This window comes from Brachionichthys hirsutus, chromosome 7 (genome assembly GCF_040956055.1).
Source record: "Brachionichthys hirsutus isolate HB-005 chromosome 7, CSIRO-AGI_Bhir_v1, whole genome shotgun sequence".
Lineage (NCBI taxonomy): Eukaryota > Metazoa > Chordata > Actinopteri > Lophiiformes > Brachionichthyidae > Brachionichthys > Brachionichthys hirsutus.
The window spans coordinates 2291361-2311023 of record NC_090903.1 but is presented as its reverse complement, the minus strand read 5'-3'; the positions used below and the strand labels follow the sequence as shown (position 1 = coordinate 2311023).

The window sequence follows — 19663 nt, the reverse complement described above, 5'->3', positions numbered from 1 at the left end:
TCCAGGTCGCGGAGGCGACAGTTCAACAGGGATTTCCAGACTTCCCTTTCCTCAGGCATCTCCTCCAGCTCTTCAGGGGGGGGGGGGCCCGAGGTGTTTCCAGGCCAGCCGAAAGTCATAGACTCTCCAGCGTGTCCCGAGTCTTCCCCGAGGCCTCCTCCCGACGGGGGCCGGAGGGGGTCCGGTTTGGGGACCACAGGATTCCATCTCTGGTTTTTTTTGCAGGCGATGTTGTCCTGTTGGCTTCTTCGAGTCTGGACCTCCAGCGTGTTCTGGGGCGGTTTGCAGCCGAGTGCGAAGCGAGTGGGACGAGGATCAGCACCTCCAAAGCCGAGGCCACGGGTCTCGACCAGAATGAGGTGGTCTGCCCTCTCTGGGTCGGTGGAGAGTCTTTCCCTCAAGGGGGGGGGGGGGGGGGGGGGAGTTAAAGTATCTCAGGGTCCTGTTCACCAGTGAGGGACGGGTGGAGCCTGAGACAGACGGATCGGTGCAGCGGCTGTCCTGGTGAAGGAAGAGCTGAGCCGAACGGACAAGATCCCGGATACAAGCGGTCGAAATGAGCGCCCCCCGCAGGGTGGCTGGACGCACCCTCAGAGACAGGGTGAGGAGCTCAGCAGAGCCGCTGCTCCTCCACACCGTGGTCAGCTGAGGCCGCTGGGGCCCTGGGGGGGTGTTCTGTGCATGTCCCACTGGGAGGAGGGCCTCGGGGAAGACCCTGGACACCCTGAAGACGTTATGTCTCTTGGCTGGCCTGGGAACTCCTCGGGATCCCCCCCTGGAAGAGCTGTAGGAGGTGGCCTCTGCGACCTGGCCCCCGGATAAGCGGTGGCGGATCGATGTAGGTTAGAATCTATAGATGTGCGTGTATGTGCATTCATTCATTCATTCATGCATGCATTCATTCATTCATTCGTCTTCCGAAGCGCTCCGCCCGTTACCGGGTCTGCCGGAGCCTATCCCAGCAGTCAACGGGCGAGAGGCGGGGCACACCCTGGACGAGCCGTCAGTTCATTGCAGGGTCACACACAGAGAAACAGTCACTCACACACACACACACACACAGAGAAACAGTCATTCACACACACACACACACACACAGAGAAACAGTCATTCACACACACACACACACACAGAGAGAAACAGTCACTCACACACACACACACACACACACACACACACAGAGAAACAGTCATTCACACACACACACACAGAGAAACAGTCATTCATTCACACACACACACACACACACAGAGAAACAGTCATTCACACACACACACACACACAGAGAGAAACAGTCACTCACACACACACACACACACACACACAGAGAGAAACAGTCATTCATTCACACACACACACACACACACAGAGAAACAGTCATTCACACACACACACACACAGAGAGAAACAGTCATTCATTCACACACACACACACACACACAGAGAAACAGTCATTCACACACACACACACACACACACAGAGAGAAACAGTCATTCACACACACACACACACACACACACACAGAGAAACAGTCATTCACACACACACACACAGAGAAACAGTCATTCACACACACACAGAGAAACAGTCATTCATTCACACACACACACACACACACAGAGAAACAGTCATTCACACACACCACACACACCTATGAGCAATTTAGCGGAACCAATTCACCTTTTTTTCTTTACTTTGGGATACAAGCAAAGGAGGAACAATACTCCCAGAAATCAGTGTGTGTGTGGGGGGGGGGGACACAGACCACCATCAGGGACTGGAGCCTGTCGTTTGGACGTTTTCTATTTAGCAGTTACATCATTTCTGTTCTTGAGGATTTAAAATGAAATCTGATCTAGAACATCACAACAGAAGATTGTTTAGGAATGCATGTATGTTTGAAGATCATGCCCCCCCCCCCCCCCCCTCACCTGGACATAGAATGGTATCCCAGCGCTTCGCCGGGTGGCACATAGTTTGGATAATTGGTCGCTGGACTGCACCTCCTGTAGAACCTCAGACAGCCAGCAGGACGGCAGCTGCTGTAAAGCCCGACTCTCACTCCTTAAAGACAAACAGGCATGAGAAGCCCCGTCTGAACAAAGGCTGGTAACAATGCACCGGCCAGAGCAGCCCGTCTGAACAAAGGCTGGTAACAATGCACCGGCCAGAGCAGCCCGTCTGAACAAAGGCTGGTAACAATGCACCGGCCAGAGCAGCCCGTCTGAACAAAGGCTGGTAACAATGCACCGGCCAGAGCAGCCCGTCTGAACAAAGGCCGGTAACAATGCACCGGCCAGAGCAGCCCGTCTGAACAAAGGCTGGTAACAATGCACCGGCCAGAGCAGCCCGTCTGAACAAAGGCTGGTAACAATGCACCGGCCAGAGCAGCCCGTCTGAACAAAGGCCGGTAACAATGCACCGGCCAGAGCAGCCCGTCTGAACAAAGGCTGGTAACAATGCACCGGCCAGAGCAGCCCGTCTGAACAAAGGCTGGTAACAATGCACCGGCCAGAGCAGCCCGTCTGAACAAAGGCTGGTAACAATGCACCGGCCAGAGCAGCCCGTCTGAACAAAGGCCGGTAACAATGCACCGGCCAGAGCAGCCCGTCTGAACAAAGGCTGGTAACAATGCACCGGCCAGAGCAGCCCGTCTGAACAAAGGCTGGTAACAATGCACCGGCCAGAGCAGCAACGCATCTGCAGATTCATCAGGTCGCATCTGCTGATCGGTTGTTATTCGATACGCTGCGTCAAACATCGTCTCCGGTTCAAGACCCGCCGTTCACGGACGTTTGAAAGGGAGACGGGAAACGCAAATCTGGTGCCCCAGCGTGAAGAAGAGGAACCAGCACAGAGCGGGAGAACATCATTCTGGGTGCTTTAAAGGCGAGGGGCGTGGCTTATCCCCCACAAGGCTGAAGACATCTCCCACAGCCTGCTGAAGAAAATGATTCCGTCCCGGTCTCATGGACACCTTACTGCTCCGTTCCGTGTTAGGTTTTACTGCTGCTGATACACATCTGTGGATCCACTCTCGATGCTGCTGTTTTTGTGGTGGGTTCAGTATTCATGCGTGTTTTTACCATAGTGTATTTTACAGCAGCGGTCCCCAACCACCGGGCCGCGGCCCGGTACCGGTCCATGAGGCCTTGTTACCGGGCCGCACAGAAAGAAGAACTACATTTCTAACTAACGAACTAACATTTCCGTTGTATCGATTATTAGCGTCGAAAAGGTGTTTTATTTTGAAAAACGACCGGATTTTCTCCAACCTAACATTTGCCTGTGACTTTTCTTGGTCACGTGATGCGTTACTTAAAAAAAACAGCCGTAAACTAGCGAAAATTAAAAAAAACAAACAGCAAAAAGCATTTGGAGAGCTTCTTTGCTAAGAGGAAAAGACAAACCAGGAGTCGGACTTAAAACACGGGTTTATCTACAACAGCTGATTAGCTTCGTTAACGAGGCAGTGAAGGGGTTAAAACGGCTTCGGCACAGAGAGACCAAGAACCCTGAAGTAAGATCATATTCCTCGAAAAAATTGCCCGCCATGCAACCAGTCGGTCGCAGGAAAAAGGCTGGGGGCCGCTGCTCTACAGCATAGCGCTGTAGCTAGCATGTATTATTGTCGCTACCGTCACATGTTGCACCAGAAAAAAATCCTAGTCTGTGAACCGTCATTGGCAATAAACCGATTCTGATTAGCAACATGAGGACTCGTTTCACATCTAAAGGAATCCTCACGCATCACACAGACCTGCACAGCATGTCAGTGAGGCGTTCAAATCCCACAGAAGCCAGTTCAAAAGCCCCGCGATGACGGGACTGCAGCAGCTGTCGACGGAAGTACAGGCCTACGTCCTCCACCTGTAAGAGATCCAGACAAGGGGTCACCAAGTTACGGGGAAGGGCCTGTGCACAATTATTGACATGAGTGAAGTGTCAAAGCGCCGTGTGGGGCAACATCCATCACCCCGAAACCAAGGCGCAACGTTTGAGAGAGAATATTTACACTGGTGCAAAGAAAACACTCCACTAAGCGCTAAAAGAACTCTGTCATGGACAAACTGCGCTCTGTTTTAAAGCGACGATAACATTACATCATAGTATAATGAAGTCAAAACAATACACGTGCCCCGGTTTCAATACGAGACCATCCAGTATGAAATGCTCAGGACCCCCATCATGGGAAAGATTTGTTTTAAAGAACTGAAGTTGTCCTTATTTGAAATTCCTTGTTAAATATCTTAAGTGCAATTGTCTTTCTGACAATCTAATCAATATCCCCAGACCACCAACAGCCTCCCCTCCGGGGTGCGGGAGGTGTGTCCATAAAAAGTGTGTGTGGAATATAAAAGGTATTTATATTACCGGTACCGGTAGCTGTCGACTTGTGCAACTTACGACAGTTTGACTTTACGTCCGCGCTGGTCTGTTACGACGGAAAGCGAGCGAGGTCTGCAGCCTCACCCCCGAGGTCTGCAGCCTCACCCACGAGGTCTGCAGCCTCACCCACGAGGTCTGCAGCCTCACCCACGAGGTCTGCAGCCTCACCCACGAGGTCTGCAGCCTCACCCACGAGGTCTACCGAGGGGAAGTGGTCTTCCCCTCCTCGTTTACGGTATCGTGATGCAGCGTAATATACTTACGGTGATTCGACGTGGCACTACAAGGACACATGTGCCCGAGCAGGGAATCGAACCACCAACCTCCCGATCATAGGACAACCCTCTCAACCACCTGCGCCACCGTCGCCGACTACCTTTAGTATTGCATATTGTGTATAATTACTGTATTCTTCCGTGAACCCTCACATGAGAAGTTCCCGCTCGTAGAATAGAACTAAGCTGAAATGTAAATCAAGTAAACAAAAACTTTAAATTGATAATAAATGTATCGGTTCAGTATTTGGCTGTTGTGTAGAGACTTTGACCCAACGCTCTCGACCATCTGACCAGACTTGAGCCCGTTTCTCTTCGGGCAGGCAGATGAAGCTAAAACCGGCCATACACTAGAGACCCCGCTAGTCATCCGTGAGACGGGCGTGTCAATATCGCCAACGGTGTGTTCAAATCAGGATGCCGAGACATCCACACGTTGACCACAGTCCGTGAAACCCACCAGTTAGTGCCAGTGTGAGCAGCATTATTTTAACTTTACATCCACATACCGAGGGCTGGCAGCGCCTAAACGGATGAGAGCGTTGCAGGTGAGGCGGCAGGGCGAGGCGGACGCAGCGCTCAAGTGCCCTGTCATTAAGGCTGTGGGATCAGCGCCACCACAGAGGCGGCCAGGCCGAAGCCAAGTCTGGGGTGGCACGGAGGGCATAGGGAGGGGCAGCAAGACCTTGATTTAAAGTCACCCTGGACAAAAAGGGGACCGAAGCCAACGGCCATCGGGGATGTAGGGTTGGACAAAACATCCAAACTAAAACAGAGGCTGACAGGTTTTAGATTTCAGGAACAAACCCAGGTGTCACAGAGTCAGAGAACACGACAGGGTAATCAAACAGAAAGTGAAACTATAAGAAAAGATACGTTTAACAAAAATATAGTACATGGTCAGACATTTTTTGGCTACATGACTGCTCATTAAACTCGACTGACCCAGAAGGTCTAACGTGGACTAACTTAAACACAAAAGTATGGAGTAAGTAAACCACCGCAGCACCAAGCCCAATGACTTGTCACATTGTTGTCCAGAGTGGACTCCCAGGACAGGCCTGACCTCACTCGGGTAAAAATGGCAGCAACAGTCACGGTCAGACGGCCCGTGGCTGCTGGGGTTCAGACCGCTGCGGTGCCGAGCTGGGCCCAGCCTGGCCGTGGCTTCTGCCCAAAGGTTCCTGCCAGTGCAACTGTTTAACAGGACTGAGAAAGCTTCCTGTTGTGGAGCAGGGAGTGTATGTGTGGCTTTATTTAGACGTCAACTTCCTGTTTGCGAAAGTGCCCATTTTCCAGAAAAACTTCCACGTGTGGAGAGGGACATTGTAATTACGTGTGTTGCTCAGTCCGTGACAGCGACCCAAATAGTCAGCTTCAACACTCCGATAATGTTTGATGCTGTTTTTTGCTGTGATGTAAAAGGCACCAACAACAAGAAGCCATAAAGGAATAATTCACATGCTTTTACCAACGCACAACAAACGCATTCTTAGCTGCTCCATTGCAGTCCTGTTGGACTTCATGTCACATAACTATTGACACAAATAAAGGAATTTAAAATACAAATATTATCTGTAAAAGCTTAAAAAGAACTACTGTTAAGTAGTTAAATGCTGTTGTAAAGACAGGCTATTTATTTTATGTCACAGAAGATCATCAGATTCCGTCACAGAGGCTGAAACATTCAAGTTGGTGTTAGAGGATCTGCATTGAACTGGTTTAGATCATATTTATCTGATAGAAGATTTATCATGAACACGTACAAACTGAAATCTATGTACACAGAAGTTAAATATGGAGTTCCACAGGGTTCAGTGCTTGGACCTATTTTATTCACGCTGTATGCTTCCCTTGGGTAACATTATTAAGAAACACAGCATAAACTTCCACTGCTATGCAGACGATACACAATTATACCTGTTCAGCCAGACAAAGTCGATCAGTCGGTTAGACTTCAGACGTGCCTTAAGGACATTAACTCCTGGATGACCAAGAACTTCCTGTTATTACATCTAATTAAAACTGAGGTTCTGGTTCTTGGGCCAAAGCATCTCAGAAATGTTTGTTCTAGTGTTGTAGTTGAACTAGATGGCATCTCAGTGTCCACCAGCACCACTGCCAAGAATCTGGGGGTAATCTTTGATCAGGACCTGTCCTTTCAGTCCCAGATAAAGCATATTTCATTGTCGGTCATTGTCTCTGTCTTTCTACCGCTCTCTCTCTCTCTCTCTCTCTCCTCAACCCAACCGGTCAAGACAGATTGCCGCCCACTATGAGCCGTAGGTTCTGTCCAAGGATTCTGCCTGATAAAAGGAAGTTTTGCCTTGCCTTGTGGGACAAGTTGGGTTCTATCCTTCCCCTGCGACACATGTAAAGTGCCTTGAGAGAACTTTCTGTTATGATCTGGCGCTATAGAAATTAAACTGAATTGAATAGAGTCACACTTAAGGGACATTAAGAGTGCACTATAACCCTTTGATTGGAACAAAAGAAGAACTGCTCCTGTCCTCGAAGTCTATCAATAAGACAGAGGTTCGCTACATGTGGATCTCACCTGTGCCTCTGTGACGAGTCCAGGGTGTGTGTGGAGGCCGTCATTGGTGTATTGCAGAGGCAGGCTCTGACAGATCTGTCCAAACAGCATGGCCACTTCCTTCATAGTCCGCCAGCAACATACCAGGACCATCTGGGCCGTCACTCTGTAGCCCTGACCACCTGAAGCTAACACACACAGGAACACGCGTAGATGAAAACAGTCCCTGTATAGTTTATTACAACATAACAGAACTAAAATATTGATTTATCTTACTCTATAATGATCCAAGTTAACCAAAACAAGACCTGTGACACATCATGAGGGTGGCTGTGGCTCAGTTGGTAGAGTGGGTCGACTAGTGATCAGTGGTTCGAATCCCAGCTCTGACTGTCCAGATGTCGAAGTGTCCTTGGGCAAGACACTGAACCCCAATCCCATGGGTCTGGCAGCACCGTGCATGGCAGCAGCCGCCCACTGGAGTGTGAATGTGTGTGTGTGAGGCCAAATGTAAAGCGCTTTGATCAACGGAAAGGTGGAAAAAGCCTTTCCACCTATACAAGTGCAGTCCATTTACCATTTATGGTCTGGTCTGACTTGGTTATTAATGTTAGACCACATGTGCGACATTCTCAGACACGCATATCACACAAGATCAAACACTGCCTCTCTCTGGACTCGCTACAACTGCATGGCCCTGTCACAAGTACAATCCAATCAGAGCGCAGACCTCCGCCAAGCAGCTCATTCCCCTCGTAACTGGATCTACACCGTCCACATGGTGATCTGGATCATCACCGAAAGGTTCTAAATTGCTCTCGGTATCTTTACACACCAACCACGAAGCGTAAAACTGAATCGGAGTTGATGTGTATTTTTTAACAGATTTTTTAATCCTTAAATGGACTTTCAATGACAAAATGTCATCTTTTTTCCTGATCTCATTCTGGATCCGATCCAGATGAAATTTGATGGTAAGATATAGGCTCCCACCCTCCATGACTGTGTCAAATTCCATAAACATTGGTCAACAGTCAACTGAGATATTGAGGACATTTTGTAGAAGCTCCATTGACTGCTGTCAGGGCCACTGAAGGTAAGAACCCAAATACACACCAGGAGATGGATGTGCAAATCAGACTAGGGCAGACAGAGAATCAGTTCGATCAGGCAGACAAATCCAAAAAAACAAGCCGGGAGGGAAGGTACACATAAAGCCAAAGTCCGAATAAGGGTGCAGGAAAAAAAGGAACAGTCTGGGGCGAGAGTGCGGTCAGAGCAGAGTATATGGAGAGACGTAATGGAGATGGGAGACAGGCGGTCGAGGATGAACGGATGGCCTGGGTGGAGATAGATCTGTGGAGACAGTCGTCGTTCTTGGACATAGAAAATATTGAGCAAGACGAGACAGCGGCCAGATTGCAATGTTAACGAAAATGTCAAAGTGATCCATAATCCAGGGTCTCCTCTGGATCCTGGATTGTTGTGTCTGTTCCTGGTAACATCCCCTGAAAATGTCATCCGTTGGTAATCTTTTGAGTTTATGCTGCTAACAGAGAAACAAACAAACGCCGGCGAAAACATGAACAAAAACAGCATCCCCCTCAAACTGGCTCCCTGTCAGAACAAAACCTCAAGAGGTGCGTCAGCGTGTGCGCAGGCAAATGACATTTAAGCACAGTGTGTGAAAGCGACAGTAGTGTCCGCTTTAAAAACAACACACTCCTGACACTTCACACTTTTGAGATAACAGACATTATATAATATTCAGATAGTTTTATATTTATTGCTACATGAATGATCCATCCCAATAATGTCCTGGTGATACTCAAAGAGCAAAAACCTGAATGACAAGAAAACTTCCAATTAAAAAAATTATCCTTCATTGAGGACTTGAATCACCAACGCATGAAACTTCAAAGCAATCCCTGACCTTTGAAAAATCGGTCTAAAAATACAAGAATATACCTCAACTGCCTAAATACATGGACAAAAACACATAATTATTTCTTAGAAGCGATAAAATCCATTTTGTTTACGTCGCAAGGCATTCTGGGTGTGACCTCAATTGGCTGCAGCACCCAGCTCACTGCTATTGATTAGTATGGCGGCGATTTCTTAGCAGATCTTTACAGTCTGAACCACAGCGTCACCAAAGACCTGAGGAAAGTGAGGAAGACGGAGATGAGAATCAACGGGAGGACACTCGATTTGGTCGTTGTGTTTCCACATACATTTTAAAGTTGTATATTTTTGTATTTATATTAACTGTTTTTGTATTTATTTATGCACTGGTATATACATTTTATTAATTGTGGCAGTTTTGCTCCTCCATACACGCGTAGAAGAGCGCTGGCTGCTGGACTGTTTGCGCCTCGACTGGTCAGAGCGCTTCAACCCTAAAGGTTTGGTTTCCCGTTGTGGCGAGGCGCTGGGGCTTTTGCTGCGGGTTTAGTTAGCGTGTCATTTTGGTGTAGGTCGCTTTATGATTCTTCCTGCGCTTCCCCATTTGTAATTTTGTGTTAAATATAAACAACACAATAAATAATGTTACAGTAAACAGCGCTTTTTTTTCTCTTTTTTTTTTACCAGCATCCTTGTTTGCTGTTCTTGTTTTCTGGATTAAAGGAGACACGATGATTCAGATTGATAGGATGGAGTGTTGTGCATTAAGAAAGGGAATTCAGGAATTCATGAAGGCAGTGACAACTTATCAAACGCCTTTAACTCTTTGAGTGCCGCTCACGTCTGAAGACGTTTGGTCGAACCCAAACATTCACTCCCAACCCCGACGTTGAAATCTGCCTCTCTTCAAAGGCCAATAACTCCGGAACACTTTGTTTTCCTGGTGGAAGAAGAGACCTGAGTATTTTACTCGCTACGTTGGTGTCTGCAGAGTCATAATAAAGAATATTCTGTGGGGTTTGGAAAACAGGGTTCACTCAGCATACCGCTGAGCTGAACATGGCTGGCACTCAATGAGTTAACGCGTTCTCTGGTGGCTGCATTGATGTATTCGCAGGACAAACAACATCTCACTGGTGGTTGTTGACAGAAGTCTGGTGTAGAGCAGCACACCAGTATCCGCCTGCAGTATCCGTCTCCTTCCAAACCCAAACATAACCCGAACGAATCCACGCCCACCCCTTCAGAGTCTCCTCGCCATCTATGAATGAATGGGAGCTGGTGCAGCGTGAAGGCGACCCTGAATACTGACGCGACTCACCTGTGCATGCAGCCTGGCTGTGTGTGCGATCATCCCCGTGCGTGTCCAGCTCTCTGACGCGAGTGAAGAAGTCATTGGTGTCCCTGGGCTGAATCTCCTGCAGTATCCTCTGAAGACTGGCTGATGCGTCTTCCCAAACACACAAATAAAGTCATTCATCATCTGTGTCCACTCCTCTCTAGAGTTATAGTCGTGAATATTTTCTTTGGGTTCACATTTAACAAGGCAAACAAAGCCGTTTAATGTAATTTAGCTGCATCCCTTTCATCTTCCTATTTTCTGAACTACATGGAGAATTAAATGAACCAGCATGAAAAATAATTCATCGAAGAGAGACAGGTTAAAAACAAAGATGTTATTTAAGTTGTTGAATTGTATTTGTTATATACTGAGAAACAGCTACAATTTTAAATAAAAAATGAGTTTTATTTTTTTTTATAAATGATATTTGTGTCTGAGGGACCAGGTCATCAACCCATTCTATACTGAAATGTGTGTGATATATACATCATATATATATATATATATACACACATCCAAATAAATCCATACCTTTGGATCCACATCCCTTTCACATTTAAGACCACTTTCAATCCTTACCCGAGTTGTTATCCATGGGGATGAGTCCCTCCGGAGAGGAACTCTGGACGACAGGTGAGACCACGTCAGACATCCTGTAGCACACAGCAATCAGCGCCGCCACGACTCGTCTCCACTGCTCGGTTTGGCTGAAGCTCCTACACGCACAAACGCAGGAACAAGGAGCGTGCGAGGACCCTCGGTGAACTGGCCTCTCAAATACTACTAATCATCATTAAAGACACAGCCTATAAATATCAGCTGCACAACACAACCTTTCCTTTTCTACTTTCTAATGTGATTGTGACCGTCGCCTGCCCTCTTGGCAGACGAGCCTTTTATGTTTTACTAAGTTCTATTTCCTACTCTGCTCCGTCGAGGGCCGTGCTACACCACGGTGAGACATGGAACCAACTAGACAGACAGGAAGTGAGGAACAGACCGTGTGCAGTGGATTTATTTGTGCTCCTTGTTTCCACCCCTTTCATCAAACCATAATTCCAAGAGTTACCCCGAAACACCAGATTTGCAAAGACCTCAAGAGGAGAGTCTGGATCACCGGGGTCTCCCCAGAACACCCGCAGAAGAACCAGCCCAGGGCTCCAGAGCGACGGTCACCGACACAGCCGACGAAACCAATGCTAGCGCAGCGGCAGGGGCACAGCCGTGCCCCCCACAACCACCGGGCCATCCCCCCACCCCCTATAACGCATCAGTTTAAGACATGCTACCTCTAGATATCAGCTATAGAAGACAACATTATAGAACTGGAACTCATCAGAGCAGAGTAACGGTCCAAGTTACAAAGTGCATCACAAAAGGAACTCGTCTGTGCTTGTTACATCAGCTCTGATCCAGAGACTCTAATCTGATCAACATCAACGCATCTGCATTAAACTGGGTTACCGGTAAGGTATTGATTGCAGCTCGTACCCATTAACAATGACTCTTCCATGCACACATCATCACAGCGTTCCTCAGGGGTCTGCACTCGATATACGCTCCCTAAATCATATCAGGAAGCGCCCCATAGATTTTCATTGTTTTACACACACATAATTATAATTGTCAATGAAACCATTTTTTTTTTTAAAGGGCAAATATTATACGGTTAAGAACAATTTCATGAGTGGCCCCAAAGCCTCCAAAACACGCAAGTTTGTTGCCTTAAACACTCAGATCAAGTGTTATCGGACAATTTGAGGCTGCCTCGCCCTTTTCGTTGTTGCGCGTGTGCACACACACACACACACACACACACACACACACTCTTCTGCAGCTGTGCCAAGGGACAGACATCACAACAGCAAAAAGGCAAGGCTGTATGGGGGCTTTGCTGCACCTGATAGGAACACACACTAGGTGGCAGCCAAGTGTTAGAGAACAGGTCTCCATAAAATAAACACGTCTCATGTTAGAACACAAATGAATTAAAAGGTGAATGTTTGGGGAACTAATCACAGCCATCACGCCGATCAATGTCATTGAGCTCCTCATTATGAGCATCACCAAAACACTATTTATTCCATCTACACTATTTGCTCTGCTTACTAGCGTGGATGCTGCTGAATCTACACCGCTATCCTGAACCTTTCTGAGATCAAACCTCAAACACACGGCCTGCAGATAGCGGCTATCGATAGTCTACACGCTGGCGGGATTCGAGCGCTCACCCCGCGTTAAGGTGCTGCAGGACAGCAGTGATGCAGTGGGCTCGGCCGTACAGAGGACAGGAAGCAGCGGCCTGCAAAAGGGAGGACTCTGCTCTCAACACCTCCGACTCCAGAGCCCGCAGCAGAAACTGAACCACTGGAAACGAAAGAATAAGACGCTCGACAGGGAAATATATTCTGAGCAAGCACATCTATACATTTAGCACCAAACTGCATCTTACAAGCCAGTGTGTTGAGCTCCAAAGTAACCGTCTCAGAAGGACTCGTTGGCAGAGACGGAGGCAGGAAGTGGAGGCCCTCCTCCTGTGCACAGTCCTGCAGGAGGTGGATCAGGCCGGACTGGGGGAGCAGCAGGCTGAGGAGGTAGGCTGCCGTGACGCTGTCAAAGGGCTTGGTGCTGGTGCTGAGGCACAAGGCAGCCCGGAGAACGCTAGACATCCTCTCCCGGACCTAGCGTCGTCATCAACGCAACACTGGGAGTTACTTTAGGACCAACACCAGGACCCAGACGCTCACGCGAAGCTCACGGTGCATTTCACTACAGCAACGCCAGTGCAGGAACACAACGCAACACTGGGAGTTACTTTAGGACCAACACCAGGACCCAGACGCTCACGCGAAGCTCACGGTGCATTTCACTACAGCAACGCCAGTGCAGGAACACCTCGACACCCGAGGAAACCTGCGAGAAATATTCTGCTTTGAGACACGAGCAGCTCCCAGATGGTGGCGCTAGATGGCCGAGCGCTCCGAGGCACTTCTCTCGTTCAGTTCAGGCGTTCTCCACCTTCCGTCCTCGTCTCCTGATCGTCTCCCGTTTCCATTATTGACCCGATTCCGGCTGTATCTGTGAGTTTTCCTTACAAGTGATGGGTCCAAAGAAAGCGAGTGGCGAGGATGATGATAATGATGACGATGGAGATGAAGCATGAAACTATCCATCAACGTGACCGTGGTGTCCGTAAGTGATGGGACACGGCAGTACGAGGAGAGTCATGTACAATCCTCAACCAGAAGGAAGCTATCAAGAACACGAAGCCTTCCAGAGGCAGAAATATTATGTCTACGTTTATGTACGCGTACTTGTAAAGTACAATTACTGTGTAATGTGTTACGTACCGTCCAACCCCCCCCCATCGCTGTTAGCGCTACCGTCTGTCTTAAAGTTCATCTCATAATAAAACCACATTTTATGTTACAATAATACTGCATATCATTTATTATATCATTTTGTGTATCTATATAGCAATTTAAAACGTTTTTCCCGTTGTTACTAGCGTCGATTTGTGAGTTTTTAGACGGCCGGAATGGATCGAGTTGTTTTTGGTTATTTCACACGGGAAAATTTGATTTGACATACGAGTGATTTGAGTTACGAGCTCGATCCAGGAACGAATTATACTCGTATGTCCAGGTGTTCCTGTACCTCGGAACAAAGTCTTTCATTCTGAAACAAACTTGAAGCATTTATTCAATATGGTGACAGTACTTTGAAATGCATGCAGCTTTCGTGCTGTGTTTTTATTTTTATTGCGAGTGGGCTCGTACCTGTAGTCCCACAGTGCACGGCGGAAGTTGCTGTAGCAACGCTACGGCCAGCTGTTTGACTTCCAAGAAGTTGCTACCAACACAGTAGAGGACATTCTGAGCATGGACAGGGGTCACGACTTCACAGAGGACAAACATAGCGGGGCCTAGGACAAAGACAGACAGCAGGGGGTTGGGAGAGTCGGACACCAACGGACACACTGCTGATGTGGAAACCATCTCAAAGGCGTCCCGGAGTAGAAACACTGAACTCACTGCAGACGGTTTGCTGCATTCGTGAACTTTACATGAAACATCATCACAAAGAGAAATGTTCAAACGTCTGGTGGACAGCAAACGCAAAGCATTCGTAAGAAGCGTGAAGAGCAAAAAAGAAGAGTCCAGGTTCGACTGAAGACGTTTCACGTCTCGTCCAAGAGAGACGGGTCGAGAGTTTAGACCCTCGGAGCGGAAAACTAAGAAACAAATCAGACTCCCCAAGAGTATTAGCAGAGGGATTCCCTAACCCCCCCCCCCCCCCCCACGCAGCCATGTTCAGGCATACCTGCTTGTGGGCTGTATGAATACCTGTGCTGAAGGTGAAGAGCTGACCCAGGAGACCCAGCAGCTGGAGGGACATCAAGCATGTCGAGAAAGACGCCCCAGGAAGCAGAACGTCCAGCAGCGCCTCACACAGCCAGCGAAGGAACTCCTACCATCACGCAGAAACACGGCAAGCCCTCAGCTCCACGCCCGGCTGCCAGCAGAGCGCCGAGCTGTTCCGTGTACCTTGTAGAGCTGGAGCGCGTTCTGATCGCGGCCTCTTTGCTCACGGTCTCTCGTCTGCTTCATCTTTTTCTGCATCACCAGGGTGCTGTCCTTCATTCTACAAAGCAGCTGTAGGGCAGGACATTTTCAGTCTCGATGGATAAACCAAATACGAAGGAGGCATATGAACGATAAACGAAATGTCCAACCTTCTTCAGCAGGCTGGCCGTCTGCTGCCTGACGCACGGCGTCTGGCTGTTGAGGTTCGGCAGCAGGAAGTGGCGGACCAGGTCCATTTCCTGTGAGGTCAGAACTTCCGTGCTGCGGTGGCTCTCGCACACCAAGCCCAAAGCATCCATCCTGACCTGGAACAGACCCGACGCACGCCTTGATGCTAACAACGGGACACGCCGTGCCTGAGGACAGTGGCATACTCACTTGATCATGTTTGTGTACCAGTGCTTGCTGCAGCAGAGAAAGGGGCACCAGCCCCCCCCACAGACCCGAGGCCGAGGATGGGATCACGCCCTGGGCCCTGGCTGCCCGCAGGCACGTCACGAGAGCCCCCAGGGCGCCCCGGCTGCCACACGGACCTAACAATTACAGAAGCGCTGTCCCGTCAAAGCTCCCCGTGCGACCTGGAAACGGGTGATTTCATCGTCCAGGAGCCGGCGGACGACAACGAGGGGCGGCAGGGGGCACCAAGTACCAAATGTATTCGTCCAGTAGAGAGCTAGCTGATAAGCCACAGCTAGCATCACATGAACTTATAATGCTGCTAGCTAGCTCAAATGTGATGCTGCTCTCCGCCTCCTGCCAGATGTTGTGAAGATCATTCCAGTTGTTCAGCATCTGTTCAGGCCATCACGTTATTATTCTTACGAGCCGTCTTACTGTACAGGAAAGCGCCGCTATCCGATGCGTGGAGACGTTTCACACCGGCTCATGTTCAGGGAAAGTCCGTAAACATTGTGGCGAGACGTCCGTGAAGACGATGCAAAGTGAAAAAGAATCCTCAAGGCCTCAATATTTCCCAAAATTCCCCGGCTTATCTTCCCGTGGAAATTTACCGGCAACTTTCCGCCCCTTTGCAACCCTAGTTTCAATCCCAATAAATCCTAATCAGTTTGTTTTGAGTCAAAGCGGCCGTTTATGCTAAATTTGTTGAAACGATCTTTGCTGGGAAACCAGAGCAGAGGAGACGCGTCTAAACATTCACTCGCAGCCGCTTCATCGGATCAACCGGGTGGAGACGCTTACCTGTGTCGCGCGGCGCCGCCTCCTGCAGGGCCTGCACCATGTACGCCAGGCTGCTGGGGCTGCAGTGCAGAAGCTTGGGAAGGAAGTAGTCCAGGATGTACATGGTCTGGTCCGGCCTGGCACGGCACAGCACCTGCAGCAGAGGGGCTATCCACGTCTGGTGCCACCGCTCCAGCCAGCCCTGGTCTGACGCCCCAACCTCCCCGAGCAGCTGGGCCTTGTGGCTGACAAACAGCCTCTCCAGCAGGTCGCTGGCATAGGGAGCCAGGGTCTGGTCCCCCATTAGGCCCACGAGGACTGAAGGCAGCTGAGGCTGCATGTCAAGCAGGTACCCTGACCCACAGAGCTCAACCAGACAGCCCAGGGAGGCGTACTTCCCCCTAACGTGCCACTCCAGCGCCAGCAGGCTGCGGGACAGCTCCCTGACGTAAGAGTCCTCCGTTGGGTCGGAGGAGGAGGAGGAGCCGGCGCGCTGGTGGACCAGGAGGAGGTTGTGGAAGAGGAAGCGGGTTTGGTGGCGGACTCCATCCAGCGGGTGCTCCCAGTGGGAATCGATGCGTTCCAGTAGGCGGCGCTGCAGCGCCGACCCGCCCCTGAAGGCTTGCGAGAGGCGGAGAGGCCGGCGCCGCTCCTCTCCCTGCAGGAAGTCCATGGCAGCGCTGCTCCACAGGGTCAGCACCCGAGACACCACCATGGCCGTGTTGGACTGCGTGATGCTGCCGGAGAGAAGGAGAGCAAGTAGGTGGGGGGGGGGGGTCACCATTCCTTTATATTGAGATTACACCAGAGGTAACGGCCCTGCATGAACTCCTTAACCACGAAAACAGACCTTTAGCAACTGGATTCACATCGAATACATTCATTTAGAAGTTATTTACAAGAAGAACACTTCCAGTCGTGGCGGATCCTCCTGGATCATCTTTTTGTCCACTACTAGTTCCACAGCGTCTCGGCGAAGGCAGCAGAAACAGAACAGTCAGAGACACGAATGAAAGGATCCAGAAACTAAATCGTTGAGTTGTGCAAATCGACCCCGATCAACAGGATCCGTTTCCTCAGGCATGAAAGATAAAACCAGGGAACACGGGACGACGCGTAGAACAGGAGAACCCGAAAGAACCGAGAGAACAGAGAACCGTCCAGAGAGGCAGCAGCTGATCGGGTGAGACTCGTTCAGTTCAACAATGCCTCCGCAGCAAGCGTTACCATAGCAACCCTCACAGATGGGGTTTCATGTTAACATTTAAGATTCTTTCCTGACCCCATTGTGGACCAGATACAGACGGTGCAGATCGGACCCCTTCACGACTGATTTTTAGCGAGCAACCTGAATACCCCCCCCCCCCCCCCCCCCACCAGACACGTCTGTGTCAAACTGCATAAACATCAATCAATAATCAACAGCGATACTGAGGAACAAATGTTGGAGCTCCATTTACTGCAAAGTTACCAACAATTCAACGCGATCCAGAATCTCTTGTGGATCTTCACCAAAACGTAATTAAAGGTTGCTGGTAAGATTCCCAACATTTCCTTAAAATGTCATCAAGATCGGTCCATAAGCTTTTGAGTTAGCTTGCTAACGGACAAACAAACAACAGACCCCCCCCCCCCCCCTCGGCAGAGGTCATGAATATTTAACTCATCGAGTGCCAGCCACTTCCAGCTCAGCTCCAGCGTACTTTACTGACTGGCCCCGTTTTCCACGCCCGACGGGATGTTCTCTACGACGCAGGCAGCAAACGAAAGACTCTCTCATCAGGGAAAATAAGCGCGTTCTGCCATTCTTCGTTCTGGAGACATTAAAGAGACGCAGAATTCAATCTCAGGAACGTCTTTAGGCGTGATTGGCACTCGAAGAGTTAATGGTTCCGAAAGCAAAAGCCCACTTCCACATGGACCTCTACGAGGAGTGGAACCAATCACGTGATCCTCATCGCTGCAGCAACCTCGCCACAGCGAATCAGCGTTCCTGCCGAAGCCCCCGCCTTTACCCGGGCTCGGGACCGGCTCGAGGGAGGCGCTCCCCTAACAGAAGGGTCACCGGCGGGTCACCAACGCCAGCGGGGGGGATCCGGCCTACCTGACATCCAAATCCAGGAGAGTGTCTGCGAGGAGGAGCAGCAGCCGTTCCCACGGCGGGCTTCCCTCGGCCCCCTTCCAGTCCAACATGGCCAGAGCGCCGTGACACAGATAGAGGGCGACGCCCGGCCGGCGAGCCTCCGGACACAGACCCGGACACAGACCCTCACACCGCTGCTGCAGCCACCGGGGGGCGCAGTCCAACCCTTGCACCGGACTGCAGAGCAAACCGCACATCTAGCACAGAGACGGGAAGGAGCGCTGAATAAACCGTTCAACTGTGTTACAGGACATTTACTGTTACCTTTGGACTATTACAAGTATTCGGGGGGGGGGGGGGGGGGGACTTAGACATGATTACAATCAAATCTGTTAACATTGAGATATTCCTTTTTGGCTGAGAGCCATGACCACCACATAATTAAAATATGTTTAAAACTAAACACAAGTAAATGTGTGCATTTGATGTAATAACACTCTTAAAATATTTTTAATAACATTGTTATGCTGTTGCTAACAATGATGGATATCTATTACCATCAATGCGACTTCTGGTGCTGCACGGTTGTGACTACAAAGTGAAAAGTACGATTCTCCTCGTCTTTTTTTCTTTCAGCCATCTTCTCCAAAGCGTTTCTAAAGTTAGCGAGCCGACGCCGCGATAAAAACGAGGGACGTTTACTTCCTGATCTCACAACAGGCTCGGACCCTTTTGCACATCGACCGCTCTTTGACAGCAAAACACAGCGACCCCACTTGAACAGTGTCTCTGCCTGCGTTGCCTAGGCGATTGATACACAGATAAATGCAGACCGGCTATCAATCGGCGTTTGTCCCTTTCCCAGTGAGCAGAACGCCGTTTATAAACCGGACTTCCTCTGATCGCTGCCTCGTAGCGAACCGGCTTTCTAGTCGCCGTTTCACGCAAAGGAGTGTACCGGGAAAAAAAACTATAATTAAAGATTTGTCTGCGAGCCAGATGCAGCCATCAAAGGAGCCACATCTGGCTCGCGTGCCACAGGTTCCTGACCCCTGCGCTAGATCGAATAAACGTAACCAAAAAACAAGCAGAAGGCAACGCGAAGGTAACTGTGGAGGCAGATATTTATTTCCAAGATTACATTAGAGCTAAAAAATAAAATAAAAATGAATTGTCCACTCACCATTGAAGCAACGGCCTCTCCAGAGCCCAGGACGGACCTGATCAGCAACACCACAGCCATGCCAGCTGTGCTCTGGACAGACTGGATGAACTCCTCTAGAAACAGGGGCGGGGCGGGGCGGGGCCGGTTATTCTCACCACCGTAGGTCCAGGTCCCTCCGTGCTAGATGTGTTTGGGGTTCTTA

The 19663-nt window shown here is 49.6% G+C and overlaps 1 protein-coding gene across 1 annotated transcript in view; it reads right to left on the bottom strand.

The window, feature by feature from the left end:
* Window positions 1–19663, bottom strand: part of thada (THADA armadillo repeat containing) — a 50571-nt gene that overhangs the window by 27444 nt on the left and 3464 nt on the right. Inside the window, exons 5-19 of the mRNA XM_068741523.1 lie at window positions 19480–19574; window positions 18318–18553; window positions 16235–16950; window positions 15413–15567; window positions 15184–15339; window positions 14996–15103; window positions 14795–14918; window positions 14228–14373; window positions 12901–13129; window positions 12680–12815; window positions 11028–11164; window positions 10419–10556; window positions 7223–7389; window positions 3762–3871; window positions 1933–2065 (exon numbers count right to left, since the gene is read on the bottom strand). Of these exons, the coding sequence (XP_068597624.1) occupies window positions 1933–2065; window positions 3762–3871; window positions 7223–7389; window positions 10419–10556; window positions 11028–11164; window positions 12680–12815; window positions 12901–13129; window positions 14228–14373; window positions 14795–14918; window positions 14996–15103; window positions 15184–15339; window positions 15413–15567; window positions 16235–16950; window positions 18318–18553; window positions 19480–19574 (2786 nt within the window). The remainder of the gene's footprint in view (window positions 1–1932; window positions 2066–3761; window positions 3872–7222; window positions 7390–10418; window positions 10557–11027; window positions 11165–12679; window positions 12816–12900; window positions 13130–14227; window positions 14374–14794; window positions 14919–14995; window positions 15104–15183; window positions 15340–15412; window positions 15568–16234; window positions 16951–18317; window positions 18554–19479; window positions 19575–19663) is intronic.